A 16,854-nucleotide genomic window follows, 5' to 3' on the forward strand; every position below is an offset into this window, starting at 1 on the left:
TGCCCTGCAAACTGGTTCATCTGTACCATTTTTCTAGGTTCCACATATATGCGTTAATATATGATATTTGTTTTTCTCTTTCTGACTTACTTCACTCTGTATGACAGTCTCTAGATCCATCCACGTCTCTACAAATGACCCAATTTCGTTGCTTTTTATGGCTGAGTAATATTCCATTGTATATATGTACCACATCTTCTTTATCCATTCGTCTGTCGATGGGCATTTAGGTTGCTTCCATGACCTGGCTATTGTAAACAGTGCTGCAATGAACATTGGGGTGCATGTGTCTTTTTGAATTATGACAACCTGTTATTTTTAAGTATACAGAAATCACTACACCAATATGAAACACTCCTGAGACTCAGATGGCATTCCCCACTCTCTAAAAGAATATTATAAATGAGGAATTTCTGCACTGCGAATTATCCTTTCTGATCGTAGCTATGCTATAACTAGCTGCCACAAATCTGCTGTTTTGGGGTGCCATGTTTAGCATTATTTTTTAAAGAAAACTATCTTGATCCTTTTTTATTTTATCCCTATGGATCTCCCCACATAGCACAAGCCCCAAATTTTGAAAACAGCAGAAGAAAAAAGATAAAAAATCTAAAGACTACCTCACAATCTGCCCAAAGCATATTTTAAGAATCGGGAGAAAAAAAGAATTGTGCTGTTTAAGTTACTCCTGGTTTCTCTAAAAGAAATTCATTGCAAGGCCTACATTTTAATCTAAGGGAGTCAGCTGAGTCTAGTTTCATGAGGGATGAAAATAGTACGTGACTTGTTTAAGATCTGTACTAATATTCTCTGTTCAAATAGAATATCCGGAATATGACAAGGACACAAAATAGTATCAAATCTCCTCTCTTTTTTTTTTCTTTTTAGCTACAGCTATTCCTATCATAATGACAAAAGAGCATGCTATCCAGTATGAGAATCTCAAAATATCTGATTTGAGATTCTCAAAATATCAGAATCTAAGGAAATCATCCTCAAAAATGGTATCCACTAAATATATGGGTATTCATAACATACATTTTAGTGCATAAATTCTGTACAATAACAAAAATAATTTTGCTCTAAAAAAGAGATTTCTTTATAATGGTAACTCTGTAAAAAATCTTTATGGGATTTCCCAGAACATTAACAATCAATTTGGAAATAATAGTGAAAATTTTGTCCAAACCCCACGTTTTGTGGGAAACTAAGACTCAGAGAGCAATAAGATTTAACTGAATCACACAGCAAAACTAGGCCTAGAAAAAAGGTTTTCTTATTCTACTTCCCCTTCTGCAACACTCAACTGCCTTCTAAATTTCATCTGAGTAAAACTTTTCTATCAGAGAAGGAGAAACAAACAACAACAAAAGCCAGTGTACTCATCCAGTTATAGGAAATACATTTCTGAATAGTTACTAAGATGAGTGGTACTATGTTAATAAACATTTGAGAGGAAGTAGAGCTTAGTGGTAGTGAAAGATAAACTGAGGAATATTAAGATTTTAAGAGTTTGAGCAAAAATCAATTCGAATAGGGTAGAGCCAAACTGGAAGTGGTTAGAAGGCTCCATTGGCAGGAGCTCAGAGAGAGGCTTTGATAGAGGAAATGTGGAAGCAAAAAAAGGGAGTTATTGATTGGCTATAGCTTAAAGCCTAGTAAGCTATTTGCCTGTTTGTCCTTAGCATTTTGATTTTGTAACCTTGAGGCATTTACAGGCTTAGATTTTGGTTTGCTTACATAGGTCACCATAGAATTAGAGTCCTATCAGTTAATGGTCTCCTTGTTTAATTAATTTAACAGTGGTTCAGAGGCAAAATAAGGGGATTTGAATCTGAGGGGGTGTAAACTGGCAAGTCATTTAACCTCTTTGGCCTCATGTGAAAATTAAGGACGATATTAGCGCCTACAAAAAGAGATGACATGAGGAGTACCTGTGAGAATTTACATGAGGCATGAGACCAGTGGTACATGGGACATGCTTGCCATTGATGTATTGTTACTAACTGCTCCTACCATACCCACCCTACTCCAGAGCACTTCCTTCTTCCTTGCCCCATCCCTTACTCGGCAAATACTTACCATGGAAGCTGAGTGCTATCATAACACACTTAGGGATTTTTCAGTTGAAAGGAGAAAGACCAATTAGGATTCAGTCAAGGTCAAGGGAAAGAGACCTCACTGTGGCAGGTCTATAGACTGAGATGACAGTGGGGGAATTTGTGTTAGAAAGAATACCTAAAGTCTCTCCAAATTTTCAACACCGTTTTAGAATGAACCACTTTGTATGAGTCATTTCACTCTGAGGGCCTCCTTTACCTCATTTCTAAGAGAGGATGGGAATAAATGGATGGTTCAGAAAACTGAGGTCTTTGGAGCCTCTTCAGGATCAGATGCTATGGGCAGAAAGGCTAAGCTGGGTACCATCTAAATCTTTCCAGAAACCACACTCTCCTCCGCCATCCCACGTCCCATGCTAACCAGAATAGATCTTCCTTCCTATGTTTGACTTATTCTGAATCTAGGTGAGACTTTATTTGAACAAAGGTTTTCACAACTGAGATGAGGTTGAGAATCAACAGATCTGTATGCCCATTTCCAGCTAAAAAATTTTATGACATCAAAAATACGCTAATTTTATATGATACTAAATTTACTCAGGTGGCTGGAACTTGATATTATTAAAAATCCATATCTTTCAAATTAGCAAAAATATCATATTGAATATATTGTTCATATGTCAATATTAATAGTTACTGGCAACTCATTTTTGCCTCACTATTCCATCAAGGGACCTAATCCAGGCAATTTACTTACCCGGTGTAGTGTGCCTCAATATGATGACTAAAGTAACTCTCTTCCTCATTTACTACTAGCTAGATGTAAACGTAAAATGAAATAGGAATAATGGCAGGTAATTAATCTGATAGCATTTAAAAGCCCCATAATGACTAAAATTCAGTGATCCTAATGTGTCTATGACATAGGATTACAGCACTAAATATAAATTAGTGATCAATTAAATACAAAGGTTAAAACTGAATAAGTTAGCTTACCCACAGCTATTTTTTGGACATCTTTTAAAATATGTTTCATGTTCAGAGTAGTGTCAGTTTAGAATATGAAGAAACCTTAACAATCATATAACCAATTTCTAAATTTTAATGATCAATAACTTGAGGCAGAGGAAAGTAAGATGTCCTGTCCACAATCACACAATCGCCTAGTAAACCTGATCAATATTTCATAATGCAAAGCAAATTTTCTTCCCCATATCAATTTTTTATTAACAGATAAATATTTTAAGATAGCATCCATTAAACTACTCTAGTCACCATTATCCACTCCCTGAAAGTTGACATAGATATTTAAACAGTTAATAAATTCTGAAAAACTGGAAAATAACTATTTCTCAAGGAAAAAAGAATAGCCTTTTATAGGGGTGCATTTAGAATAACGTAACAATACCTTTGGGATATGGAACCTTCAATTAGAATTGAAGAAAGACTGAGTCTTACAACAAAGGAATATAAAGTCAGATAATGGGAGAACAGAATTTAAGTACTTTATACAAATGAACTTAGCTAGCAATTTGCTATAGAAGAAAAGGAAAAATTGGGCTTTAATGTAGCCATAGCAACCTCCTATCTTGAACAATTTTTGATCTTAAGCATCCAAATGTTTCTCTTCTTCAGACTCTGTAGTCTTTATAATACACATAATGAGGTACGGGGAAGAAGCCACACTTAGTTCTTAAGCTTTAGGATTGTAAAAATTCACCTGAAAGGTACTGGATTTTACATTTTCTTACCCATGTGTTTCCCCACTACTTCAGTTGACTTTTTATAAGCATCATAAAAGAACACAGAACATTCAGGTTACTTCCGTTGGATGGAAAGAACTAAGCCTCTTCCTTTGTGCATCCAGAGTAGTACACATACTACTATTACAACACGTCAACTCTACTGTGCATCATCCTCTGCTATTTTCTCCTTCAGTAACTCAGAACTTGGTGAGCAGATAGTTCATCTTATTTACCGTTGACTTTGCAGTAGCTACAACAGTGCCTGCCAAAAAGGAGGTGTCTGGCCAATGTTTCATAAATGTAGAAAAACAGAATAAGCTAAAGAATTAAGATCTTTTTACCAAGAAAAAAGTAGCTTTTGCTCTCAAAAGTTGCATATATAATTATATCTAGAAATAATTTCTATTTTTATTTTAAAGAAATCTAAAGTTACGAGTGTCCACAGGTATTAAAAAATATCATAAGATATGAGAATTCTTAAAATTGTTTTCTTTTAATGGCCTAAACTAGGAGGTTTCATGCTGCTGGTCAGAGTCTTATTATACATATATTACTTGTTTAATTTAAAACACAGAAAACACTTTAGATCTTTGACTCTCCCTTAGGCAAAATCTATGTGGGGAAGCCAACAAAAAAATTAAAGACCCCGTGAGAAAAATTCAGAAAGCACAGAAGAACATATGTACTAGGAAAATTCCACATCTTAAAATGCTTTCTAAATTAAAAAAAAAAAGTCTACAAATTTACCACCCACACCCCCAGAAAAAGGGCCTTAAGTTCACCGCCAATTATTCTCGGTCAAAGAAAAATCATTTTTAATCTTTCAGTTCTTAAAAATCTTATAAAATGTAAAGATTAGAAATGCAAGCACAGTGACTGATGCAGTAGGCCCTCAGCAAATATTTATTGACAGATCAAACGGAAGAATAAATGAAAAAGTAGATAGATGATAAGCTCTATATAAGGGTTGATTTTGGACTGTATGAGTCATTCATTCAAGTCATTTAAAAGAGCCTTTATATAATACATTTCATTAAGATGTCAGTTTTCATTCCTGGTGACATTTCATTAACATTGTCTTTTGAACTTGTATAATATTCAATTATAACTTACTTTGCTTTAATATACGATTCTGTTGCCTTTAACACTAAAAGAAGGGGGACTTCCCTGGTGGTGCAGTGGTTAAGAATCCACCTGCCAAGGCAGGGGACACGGGTTCAAGCCCTGGTCTGGGAAGATCCCACATGCCATGGAGCAACTAAGCCCATGCGCCACAGCTACTGAGCCTGTGCTCTAGAGCCCACGAGCCACAGCTACTGAGCCCGTGTGCCACAACTACTGAAGCCCACGCGCCTAGAGCCCATGCTCTGCAACAAGAGAAGCCACCGCAATGAGAAGCCTGTGCGCCATAACGAAGAGTAGCCCCGCTCAAGGCAACTAGAGAAAGCCCACGCATGGCAACGAAGACCCAATGCAGCCAAAAAAAACAAAAAAACAAAAAAACCCCAAAAAACAAAAAACTAAAAGAAGGTACAAAAAATAACCTTATAAGATAGTTTTAGATGAAAAAACAACTGAAAAGAACAACAGTTAATTATGAGTTGGTCCTTAGCTCCTACATATGACTACATATATGACTGTGTACCCTAACAAGAAATCATTTAATGAAAATTCATCCACTATTAAGATTTACTTGCATATGGCTTAATTTATTTTAAAGAAGAGAAGCAAAATATTTTATCTACATGTTATCTACTTTACATCCATCCATCCACCCATCCATCCATAATATAATATTTATTTGAAGACTTATTATGTCCCAGTCCCAATGCTAGGCTCCAGATCATCTATCCAGGCAACAGTCCTAAAACCTTCAAAACCTAAGTTGAAATATTGACTTTTTGAAGTATAATTTTCCTACTCTTTAGAAGAAAAAATAATCCCAGCAAATTGATGGAGTATGGGAAATTATGTAAGTACATCAATAATTACATAATACAAATTTTCTAAGTTTGAAAACATTTTTCAGAGAGTTTATTTTTTCATTATATTCAAAAAGGAAAAGTAGAAGAGGGAAAGATGAAGGAGGATAGAAGTGAGAGGGTTTAGGGCACATGCATTAAAATTCTCAAAAAGTGAAAATGGGATTCAGCTGGTCCATCTATTTTTTAATGACATAATTAGTTTGTTATTTTAAAAAAATTTTACACCAATGCACATAAAAAAACAAACGACAATATCTCCTTCTAAAATCAACATCACCATTATCACTGTTATCTAGCCCAAATCTCAAAATAGCCACCAGCGGAAACCATTTTCTCACTGATAAAGCTAAAGTGTACCTAAAGAACAGCTATGTTTTTAAATTGGTGCTGGTAAAGTGAACCACTTTCTGTTTTGCCAGTGGAAACTTGGCAGTATAACTGTGTGATTTCTACTTTCTTTTTTTTTTTAATAAATTTTTATTTTATTTATTTATTTTTGGCTGCGTTGGGTCTTCGTTGCTGCACACGGGCTTTCTCTAGTTGAGGCGAGCAGGGGCTACTCTTTGTTGCGGTGTGTCGGCTTCTCATTGCGGTGGCTTCTCTTGTTGCGGAGCACGGGCTCCAGGCACATGGGCTTCAGTAGCTGTGGCTCGTGGTCACTAGAGCGCAGGCCCAGTAGTTGTGGTGCACGGGCTTAGTGACTCCGCGGCATGTGGGATCTTCCCAAACCAGGGCTCGAACCGGTGTGCCCTGCATTGGCAGGCGGATTCTTAACCACTGCGCCACCAGGGAAGTCCCCTATTTCTACTCTCTAACCACCAAACAATAAGAAAAATATTCTGTAAAAATCTGGGAGCATATCTTTTTCTCTTTATTTTTTTTTTCTATGTTGTTTATTTTAAGTTACTTAAGAAGGGAAACAGTCATTTTAATCATTATTCCATATTCTATCATCCAATACAAATTATAGAAAGACACAATTGTGAGTTAGCATGTAGCAAACATTTGTTTAATGACCTATATACAGGCTTAGGTACTAATCAACTGATCAAATGTACTAATATAATCAAAAGTAAGCTGAACACAGTTCCTAATAATAATAATCTCATAATCTAGTAAGAAAATAATAATCTAATAATCTTACATCTAGTAAGGAAATAGTCTAATAATCTAATGTCTAGTAATAATCTACTGTCTAATAATTTTATGGCCAGTAAGGGAAAAAAGAAGTGTAAACAAATGATTATCATGACACAGATGAGAGGTGACCAAGAATGAATCCAGTTAAAGCTACCCAGCATAGATGTTTGGGGGCTGAGGTCATGCTAAGGGCCATGAGACTCAAGAGGTCCAGTTTCTGGTGACAATATGCTCTTTACTAAAGCAGGTATGTCAGGCTATCATTTCTGATGATGATGATAATCAAGAAGTCTAACCTAACTTCCCTGCACCTGACTCTATAATTACAAACAAATTGCAGATTCATAATTTGTATTTCCAAGTAGATTTTTTAAATGGAGCAAAAGCACTGACCAGCAGATTCAAGTATCTGTACTCTCTTGACAGTCATATTTCTCATTGTAATGTATTGGCATTTGGGTTTTGTCCCCTGTGAGTTTGGTTAGTGTGAATCACACCCTAGTCACCATTAGTAGATTGATAAAATTAATTTTCTAAATTTGAAAAGCTGACGTCAAAGGTAATACCAGCCCTTCCTAAGAAAAACATCACTACATTACCTTCTGTTAAAATAATTTCATAGCATCTCTACATATGTATGCAATATGGCTTACTAGAAAGAGCTGCAGGACTAAGGATAAAACCTGGGTTCTAATCCCACCTCATCAATTATTAGCTGTGTGATTTCAGGCAGATAGGTGTCAATACCCTTACAAATAAATAAATAAATAAATAAATAAATAAATAAATAAATAAATAGTGGTTAAAATCCCTCTCCAATCTGTTTCAAGGCCATTATTAACATAAAATAATGAATAACAAAGGGCTTGGAAAACCACAAAGCTCTAAGATGTAAGATATTATTACTGCCTTACTATCCTGCAAACAATCCATGCCAAATAATCCATTAGTGAAAGTATCATAATCATTTTCAAAAACATGAGAAAAAAATCAATATTACAATAAAGGCAAAATTTACATATCCTCTGTTGTACTTCCCATACTGACAATTTCTTCCTACAGACCTGGAGAAATAAAATTTGCATTTGTTCACCACTTTAAGAACTCTCCTTATTTTCAAAAGCTTGCAGAATAAATATAGTTCAAATAGGGTTGTTTCTGGCATACGGCTATGCCAAAATGATGAAATGAGGTCAGAATAGAGTTTCTAATTAAACATAAATATAAATTTAAGAAAATACAAAAATTTTAAAACAAAAAGTGGTATTATTAGGTTAACATCCCCCCAAAAAGAATGTTTCACCTTGAACATTTCTAATCCTCTAGTTAACATAAAGGAGAATATAGGAGTCTTTTTGGTCTGCCAGAGAAAGGGGATATAACAGGTTATTTGGCAGAAATTATGACTGCTCAGTTCTCAACTGAGTGATTTATGGCAACATGCAGAAATTTATACTTTGCACCTAGGTTTTTTCTTCATTTTGAGAATAAAGAGGCAATAGATTTCTATTTTAAGTTTTATCCAGGTGCCTCTCCTATGTGCTCCCATTTCATCTCTGACACTGGAGACTGGATTGTAACCATCTGTTTACCTGTGTCTCCCCAGAAAGACTGAAAACTTATGAAGGGAAGAGACCATATCTAAGTCATCTTTTTATCCTCCAACTATTAACCCAATAACTGGCACATAAAAGGTGTTCATTAAATGTTGACTGGATAAATTGAGGAATAAACTAAGATATAATATTAGATTGACTTTAAAGTCTAGTTCCTTTGTATTACACTCAAATTTAATCTTTGGATTTAAGTAATAAAGGTAACACATATTCTGTGTAACTAATAGATTTACCCAAGTTAAACCAGTTGAATACTGAAATTAGGAAATCAAACAAACCGAATTGCTTAAATTGTATGTAGCAAACATGAATATGTACATTTATTAAGTAATATAATTCATTTATCAGTTCACTGAAAACATTTCTTGAGCATCTACTATGTTCTAATTACCATGCCCAGGAGCTGGCAGGCCTCAGGCTCTCAAGGAAGTGAGTGTCTGGTGGGGCAGAGAACCAACTAAATATTCTGACAGTGGTGTGTGCTGGGGCCACTGAACGACCTCAGAGGGCAGCTAAAGTACAACTGGGGGGAGGGGTTATATGGAAGGCTTCACAGAGAGGTGATGCTTGAACTGAGGGTTGATAAAACAGCAATAATTAATGTAAAACAAAGAAACAGGCAATCCAGGCAGAGAGAAAAGGGTGAGGCACCCACAGTTCTACTGGCAGAGAGAAGGCTGCATGCAGAAAATGACAAGAAACACAGAGAAAAAGAGGAGGGACCCCAGATCGTGGAGGGTTAAGGTTTTATAAAACATCTTCAGGGAAGAAGCAGTTGTATTAAATTCTTTCCTCAAGGGGCTTAGAGCTTACTTAAAACAGATTAAGAGTAATAGGTGAACAGTATTTAAAAAAGGAATTTTGATCAGCAAATAGGTGAAGTAACAAAACAAAACAAACAAACAAAAAAAGCAAAGACACTTAATTCAAGATAACTTAGGAGTTATCTGAACTTCATGATCCAGTTTTATCACATCTCTTAAAGGATAAGAGGAGAATTAGGCGTGACTTTGAACTGTAAATATTCCAACAAATTTGAAAACCAAAGAATGTTTTAAATTAAAAAGAAAGTGTTTTATCTCTCTGTAGAGACCATATCTCCAAATACATTGATCTCTGTCACTGAAGTACCTACCTTAGAGTCACTCAACAATGCCATTATGAATGTCAATATTGGGCAGAGATGAAAGAAAAGAACAGTATTCACAGACTGATTATTCAGCAGACCATTACTGCTGGTAGGCAAGAAGTCTCAGAATGAACAGTCCAGCCGTGCTCCAGCTGTCCTGCACACTTGTGGGGAGAGCTCGTCGGCAGTCCAAGGGATGGAGTGTACGTGTAAAAGTAATGTGGTATTTTACGATACAGCACATATCAAAATTGCAACTTGGTTTTAGATTGCTTATTGTTATGATAAAGACATCAGTAACCATTTAAAAGAAGGTGCATCTAAGTGTCTGTATTAGCAATGTAATCAAAGTTACTTTTTCATTGTTAGTAACTAATGGAATGTAAGTTATTTTCAGGGAAAAATCAAACAGTCTAACATTAATCTGAATTTCAGTTAAGCATGACAATATACAGGTACAGCTATAGCAAGTTAGACTGCCTTTTCCAAATACTGCAAAATTCAAGTCACTTTATACAAAGGAGACTATGGAGAGAAGTATGAATTAAAATGAAAAATTCAGCGAAATTCCACAATTTCTAGTTCATTTTATAATTTTATTTCTAAATGCCATCTCCTGGGAACCTGAGGAACCACAGGCTAACTCATTTGATTGTAACTGAACAGTATTATTTATTTATAAACTTTTAATTTTGCCTCTCTAAGAGAAAATAAAAAAGCCATCACTGAAAGGTTTTCTTTTTTTCCCCCCTATAACTAATTGTCAAAGAGAGCGACAAATAATAAATAAAATTACAGGCTATAAACAAGCAAATATTTGAAAACAACGAAAAATTCTGGCAGCATAATTTTTACGTTTAATGTAACTTCAGTCTTCTAAAGATCCACTTTCGCAGCCATAAAAAAGAACGAAATAATGCCATTTGCAGCAATATGGATGGACCTAGAGATTGTCATACTGAGTAAAGTAGGCGAGACAGAGAAAGACAAGTATATTGCTTATACGTGGGATCTAAAAAAATGGTGCAAATGAACTTATTTACAAAACAGAAATAGAGTCACAGATGTAGAAAATAAACTTATGGTTACCAGAGGGGAAAGAAGGGGAGGGATAAGTTGGGAGATTGGGATTGACATATACTATATATAAAATAGATAACTAATAAAGACCTACTATATAACACAGGCTAGTCTACTCAATACTCTGTAATGGCCTATACGGGAAAAGAATCTAAAAAAGAGTGGATATATCTATATGTATAACTGATTCACTTTGATGTACACACCTGAAACTAATACAACATTGTAAATCAACTATACTCCAATAAAAAAAAAAAAATCCAGCCTATCCAATGTCTGGGCCAATAACTATTAAGGACAGTCATAACAAGGATAAAGTCATCAAAACATACTGAATTAACTGTAAACTAAGAATATTATATATAAGATAATCATAATTAGTTAATGGATATTGTGTTTTTTCCCCTTTGGACTAATTATTTTTCTCTTTTTTCTTTTATATTTTATTTTATTATAGTTAGCATCATGCTGCTATTCCTGCAAGTACTGAACAAGCATGGGATTTGAATATTACACTCTTAAATAAATGAATTGCTTAATTTCCTGTGACCATCTATACATACTCCATCTTCAAAAAGTATATCAATATTCTATCATAAAGGAGATAGGAACCTTTTCTTCAATATGCATGACATTTCTGGACAATGCAATTGTGGCACTGGCACTTTTTTCCATGAAGAAAATCTTTGCAGTTCTATGGCATTCATCATTTGACAAAAGCAACTATTTTCCTTATCTATCAGCTCTTACTGATCTTACTAGCAGTGACCCTGGAATCCTTAAGGACCCATTAAATCTCTGAAGAAGAAAGCTAAGATGAAGGACCTGCCACTCCAAATTCATGTGCTACTTGGCCTAGCTATCACTACACTAGTACAAGCTGTAGATAAAAAAGCAGATTGCCCACAATTATGTACGTGTGAAATCCGGCCCTGGTTTACACCTAGATCCATTTATATGGAAGCATCTACAGTGGATTGTAATGATTTAGGTCTTTCAAATTTCCCAGCCAGATTGCCTGCTGACACACAGATTCTGCTCCTACAGACTAACAATATTGCAAAAATTGAATACTCCATAGACTTGCCAGTAAATCTTACTGGCCTGGACTTATCTCAAAACAATTTATCTTCAGTTACCAATATTAATGTAAAAAAGATGCCTCAGCTTCTTTCTGTGTACCTAGAGGAAAACAAACTTACTGAGCTGCCTGAAAAATGTCTGTCTGGACTTAGTAACTTACAAGAACTCTATATTAATCACAACTTGCTTTCTACAATTTCACCCGGAGCCTTTATTGGCCTACATAATCTTCTTCGACTTCATCTCAATTCAAATAGATTGCAGATGATCAACAGTAAGTGGTTTGAGGCTCTTCCCAATCTGGAGATTCTGATGATTGGGGAAAATCCAATCATCAGAATCAAAGACATGAACTTTAAGCCTCTTATCAATCTTCGCAGCCTGGTTATAGCTGGTATAAACCTCACGGAAATACCAGATAATGCCTTGGTTGGACTTGAAAACTTAGAAAGCATCTCTTTTTATGACAACAGGCTTATTAAAGTGCCCCATGTTGCTCTTCAAAAAGTGGTAAATCTCAAATTTTTGGATCTAAATAAAAATCCCATTAATAGAATACGGAGGGGTGATTTTAGCAATATGCTACACTTGAAAGAATTGGGGATAAACAATATGCCTGAGCTGATTTCCATCGACAGTCTTGCCGTGGATAACCTGCCAGATTTAAGAAAAATAGAAGCTACTAACAACCCAAGGTTGTCTTACATTCACCCAAATGCATTTTTCAGACTACCCAAGCTGGAATCACTCATGCTTAACAGCAATGCCCTTAGTGCCCTGTACCGCAGTACCATTGAGTCTCTGCCAAACCTCAAGGAAATCAGCATACACAGCAATCCCATCAGGTGTGATTGTGTCATCCGTTGGATTAATATGAACAAAACCAACATTCGATTTATGGAGCCAGATTCACTGTTTTGCGTGGACCCACCTGAATTCCAAGGCCAGAATGTTCGGCAGGTGCATTTCAGGGAAATGATGGAAATTTGTCTCCCTCTTATAGCTCCCGAGAGTTTTCCTTCTAATCTGGATTTAGAAACTGGGAGCTATGTTTCTTTACACTGCAGAGCTACTGCAGAGCCACAGCCTGAAATCTACTGGATCATACCTTCTGGTAAAAAACTCTTGCCTAATACTCTGACAGACAAGTTCTATGTCCATTCTGAAGGCACACTAGATATAAGTGGCATCACCCCAACAGAAGGGGGTTTATATACCTGTATAGCAACTAACCTGGTTGGTGCTGACTTGAAGTCTATTATGATCAAAGTGGATGGCTCTTTTCCCCAGGATAACAATGGATCCTTGAATATTAAAATAAAAGATGTTCAGGCCAACTCAGTTCTGGTGTCTTGGAAAGCAAGTTCTAAAATTCTCAAATCCAGTGTTAAGTGGACAGCCTTTGTCAAGACTCAAAATTCCCATGCTGCCCAAAGTGCTCGAATACCATCTGATGTCAAGGTATATAATCTTACTCATCTGAACCCATCAACTGAGTATAAGATTTGTATTGATATCCCCACCATCTATCAAAAAAGCAGAAAACAATGTGTAAATGTCACCACAAAAGGTTTGCACCCTGATCGAAAAGAGTATGATAAGAGTAACACCACAGCATTTATGGCCTACCTTGGAGGTTTTCTGGGGATTATTGGTATGATATGTCTTTTCAGCTGCCTCTCTCAAGAAATGAACAGTGATGGTGGACATAACTATGTGAGAAATTACTTACAGAAACCAACCTTTGCATTCAGTGAGCTTTATCCTCCTCTGATCAACCTCTGGGAAGCAGGCAAAGAAAAAGGTACAGCATTGGAAGTAAAAGCAACTGTTATAGGTGTGCCAACAAACATGTCCTAAAAACAACTAACTAAATCTACTTCAAAGAAAACTCAAAACTGTGGTTGTACTTTAAAAAAAAAAAAAGGCAGAGAAATATTACTTTGTAGAAGGAAGTTTAAGCTTCACCAATGCTGCTCCTGACCAATGGACATATGTACAAGTTCAGCATTTTAATTAACTGGCTTCGAAGGGTACTGTGGCAACCAAATAAAACAATTCCATTTTCTAGAACTTTCATGTAACTTTTATGTCTGGACTACAGTTAAAGTGGACAAAAACATTTCTGTATTTTTTTTAAGTATATAAGAGTAGTTGAACTGAGCAATACCTCCTCCTGTGTTGTATTACACATGTTAGCCACGAGTTTTTGCAGTGACCAGATAAACTTGAATTGACACGTGGTGTAATAAAATGGACAAATTCTGTAGCGTAGACACAGTGAATATGTGGACCTCTTTTATAAGGAAAAATACATTTTGGATTAAAATCAATTGCTTTTGTCTTGTTTTTGTTTCTAAATAAAGAATAATTTCTGGGAAATATCATTTGACCAGATATCATTTAAATGACAATGTTTTCAAAAAGTGTTTTTCTATAATGAAATTTGGAATGCTAAGAGTAAGACACTTTTACTGGGTGATGTAACTACATTTTTATAATGCACAAAAATGGATTTTAGAAGGCACTTTATCAATATTGAAAGGCAATAGTAACATTGTACTTAACCCTTTATTGACAGAAACAAATCCTCTTGGAAATTATGTATTCACTTACAGATTTTCTTTTCTTAACAAGCAGGTTTTGGAGTGGATTTAATTATTAAGTTCATATAATGTAAATCCAATGTCTAAGGAAATGAAAGTCTTATTTTAATAATTGGTAGTAGCTCAACATTAGGCTGCTTGCTTTGCAGAAAATATCGCCAAATTTCAGTAGGACTTATGATCTAGGTGTAATTTTCAAATCTTGCTGTGATTGTAAACACTTAATGAGCTTCACTGCAATAACAAGCAAATAATCTAATAATCTTCTACGTTGCAAATACAGCAAGGAAACATGTTCTACATGACCCCCGAAGAAGGAGGTTTATATACTTGTATAGCAACTAACCTAGTTGGTTCTGACTTAAAGACAGTTATGATCAAAGTGGATGGTTCTTTTCCCCAGGATAACAATGGATTTTAGAATTTTAGGAGACTAGGATTTTCCGAGACTAGGATTTTTAAATTTTATTTTAAGATATACTGAATTCATAGCGGAAGAAGTTCCAGAGTTCAATAGAAATTTAAGAGGACAGTTTTGCTCATGAAAAGCTTCTGAGACTTAGAATAAAAGAAAAAAATTAAGTGCAGTTTTCCATGACTGTAAGGCACCTAAATAACACAGCTTAGAAAAATTGAGAATCATTGAATTGAAGTGCTAATAACATTACTAATTATTTCAGAATCTTATACAGAAAATATAAGAATTTTACCTGGAAAAAACAACCAAGATGTTTAGGGCTTTAGTCATATTTACAAACAAAAACCCATAGTCCTACAAAACCAATGTATTTGTGTACAAAGAAAACATCCTGAAACAATAAAAAAAAAATCTACAGAAGGTAATAAGCCTTACTTTTTATAGGCAAATTGCTTATCTCTACAAAGCTACAAGTCTTCCATGGTAACTGCTACTTAATCTGTTCATAATCAAGTGTTTAAGTTTTCTTACCGTAGCTTTCTGCATATCATCAACATGTCACTGGCCTGTAAACATTTCTACCACTGAAATCATATCAATTTATTTGTTAATACTAGACATTTGCTTTTATGATAGCACTGACAGTTTCTAATTATTAGCTGTTTTTGACAATGTTGGAAAGTAATTGTTATGAACTCTCTAAAACGAAAGGACAACTGTGTTAATTTTAACACAACCAAAATATGAAACTTGCTAATTAAATGTGTTTCCCAAACACAAATTTTACAACCTGATGAATCACTATCACAGAGAGGCTGACATTAGAATTTATCAATAAGGCATGCTCAAACGTCACAAGAGGTTTCAGCACCACGGACAGAGCTTTTTAAAAGAGCCAGGCTATTTATCAAAAATATAGGAGCTGAAATATGACCTATTAGGATGCAGGTATTGTATAGGTCAGCAAGAACTTGCTCAGGTTTGTTGTATGTTTCTATCTTCATGAAGAACTATATCAAACATATGGTAAAGCTGAGAATCCATTTCAAGCTACATTTTTCTTAGAGAAATTGCAGTAAATAAGTACTCTGAATAGATACCTAAACAGTGAGCACTAAAATGAAGTATTTTTGTTACAGTTGAATAAATACAGATGCTCAAAGCAAATCATGATCCTATTTACTTGCTCAAATTTTAATCTAAATTGCCAGTGAGAAAAAGAAAAAAAGACATTTGCTTCAACAACAGAATGGCATTTCATACTCCCTATATTACCTCCTAAACCTCACATAAAGTTAACTAAGCACTGGTTAAAGTACTCAAAGCATGTAACTTACAATTTGGTGATACCAAATGGATACAAAGGCAAACTTTGCCTATAATAAATAAAATTCTAAAGTTTATATCTCTATGAATGCCACACGATCCCCTCACATTGCATGAAGGAAAACATTTTTTTAGAAAAAAATAATTTTACAAGAATTATATATTTTATAATTTACACTACAAAATAAATCCAAATTTTCTATAAATAAGCATGTCTAGTTGAATACAAAAATGCATACAATGTGAAGCAAAATGTGCAATTGTCAGCAAAGCCAAGTAACAATATGCTGCCAGTCATATGTAACCATTTTACTTAGAAAGAAATGAAATAGATTTATGGTACATATGTCAGTCCGTTGATACTTACTGCAGTTCTTAAATTTATTCTAATTAGGTAAAAATTTCTTAAGCAACACTATATAACAGCAAGCATAATTTTAACATTATAATTCCTTAGTCTATTCATTTAACTATATTTTCTTTTGTTTATATTCAATATATATGTATTGTATGGCTATTAGTCACTGGAAAAATAGAAGTGAACAGGACAAATTCCCCACCATTAAGGGGCTTATATTCAACTGGTTTGCATTCTGGTTATGTATCACTGATTTCACAAATATGTGTTAACTATGTTACCTAGTGGAGACCCAGCTTCAATCCATA

The 16,854-nt window shown here is 34.9% G+C and overlaps 2 protein-coding genes across 5 annotated transcripts in view; one reads left to right on the plus strand and one right to left on the minus strand.

Moving 5' to 3' along the window:
- The window catches only part of IMMP2L (inner mitochondrial membrane peptidase subunit 2), a 916,263-nt gene that overhangs the window by 463,257 nt on the left and 436,152 nt on the right, over positions 1-16,854 (minus strand). The window lies entirely within an intron of this gene.
- Positions 11,565-13,781, plus strand: LRRN3 (leucine rich repeat neuronal 3). The gene has a single exon (XM_061197931.1). It carries the CDS (start codon positions 11,572-11,574, stop codon positions 13,696-13,698), a length of 2,127 nt encoding a protein of 708 aa, XP_061053914.1. The 5' UTR covers positions 11,565-11,571; the 3' UTR covers positions 13,699-13,781.

This window comes from Eubalaena glacialis, chromosome 8, assembly GCF_028564815.1.
Source record: "Eubalaena glacialis isolate mEubGla1 chromosome 8, mEubGla1.1.hap2.+ XY, whole genome shotgun sequence".
Classification (NCBI taxonomy): domain Eukaryota; kingdom Metazoa; phylum Chordata; class Mammalia; order Artiodactyla; family Balaenidae; genus Eubalaena; species Eubalaena glacialis.

Excerpts from the sequence above, each read along its gene's own strand:
- LRRN3 (XM_061197931.1), top strand. The coding sequence starts at position 11,572 with ATGAAGGACCTGCCACTCCAAATTCATGTGCTACTTGGCCTAGCTATC.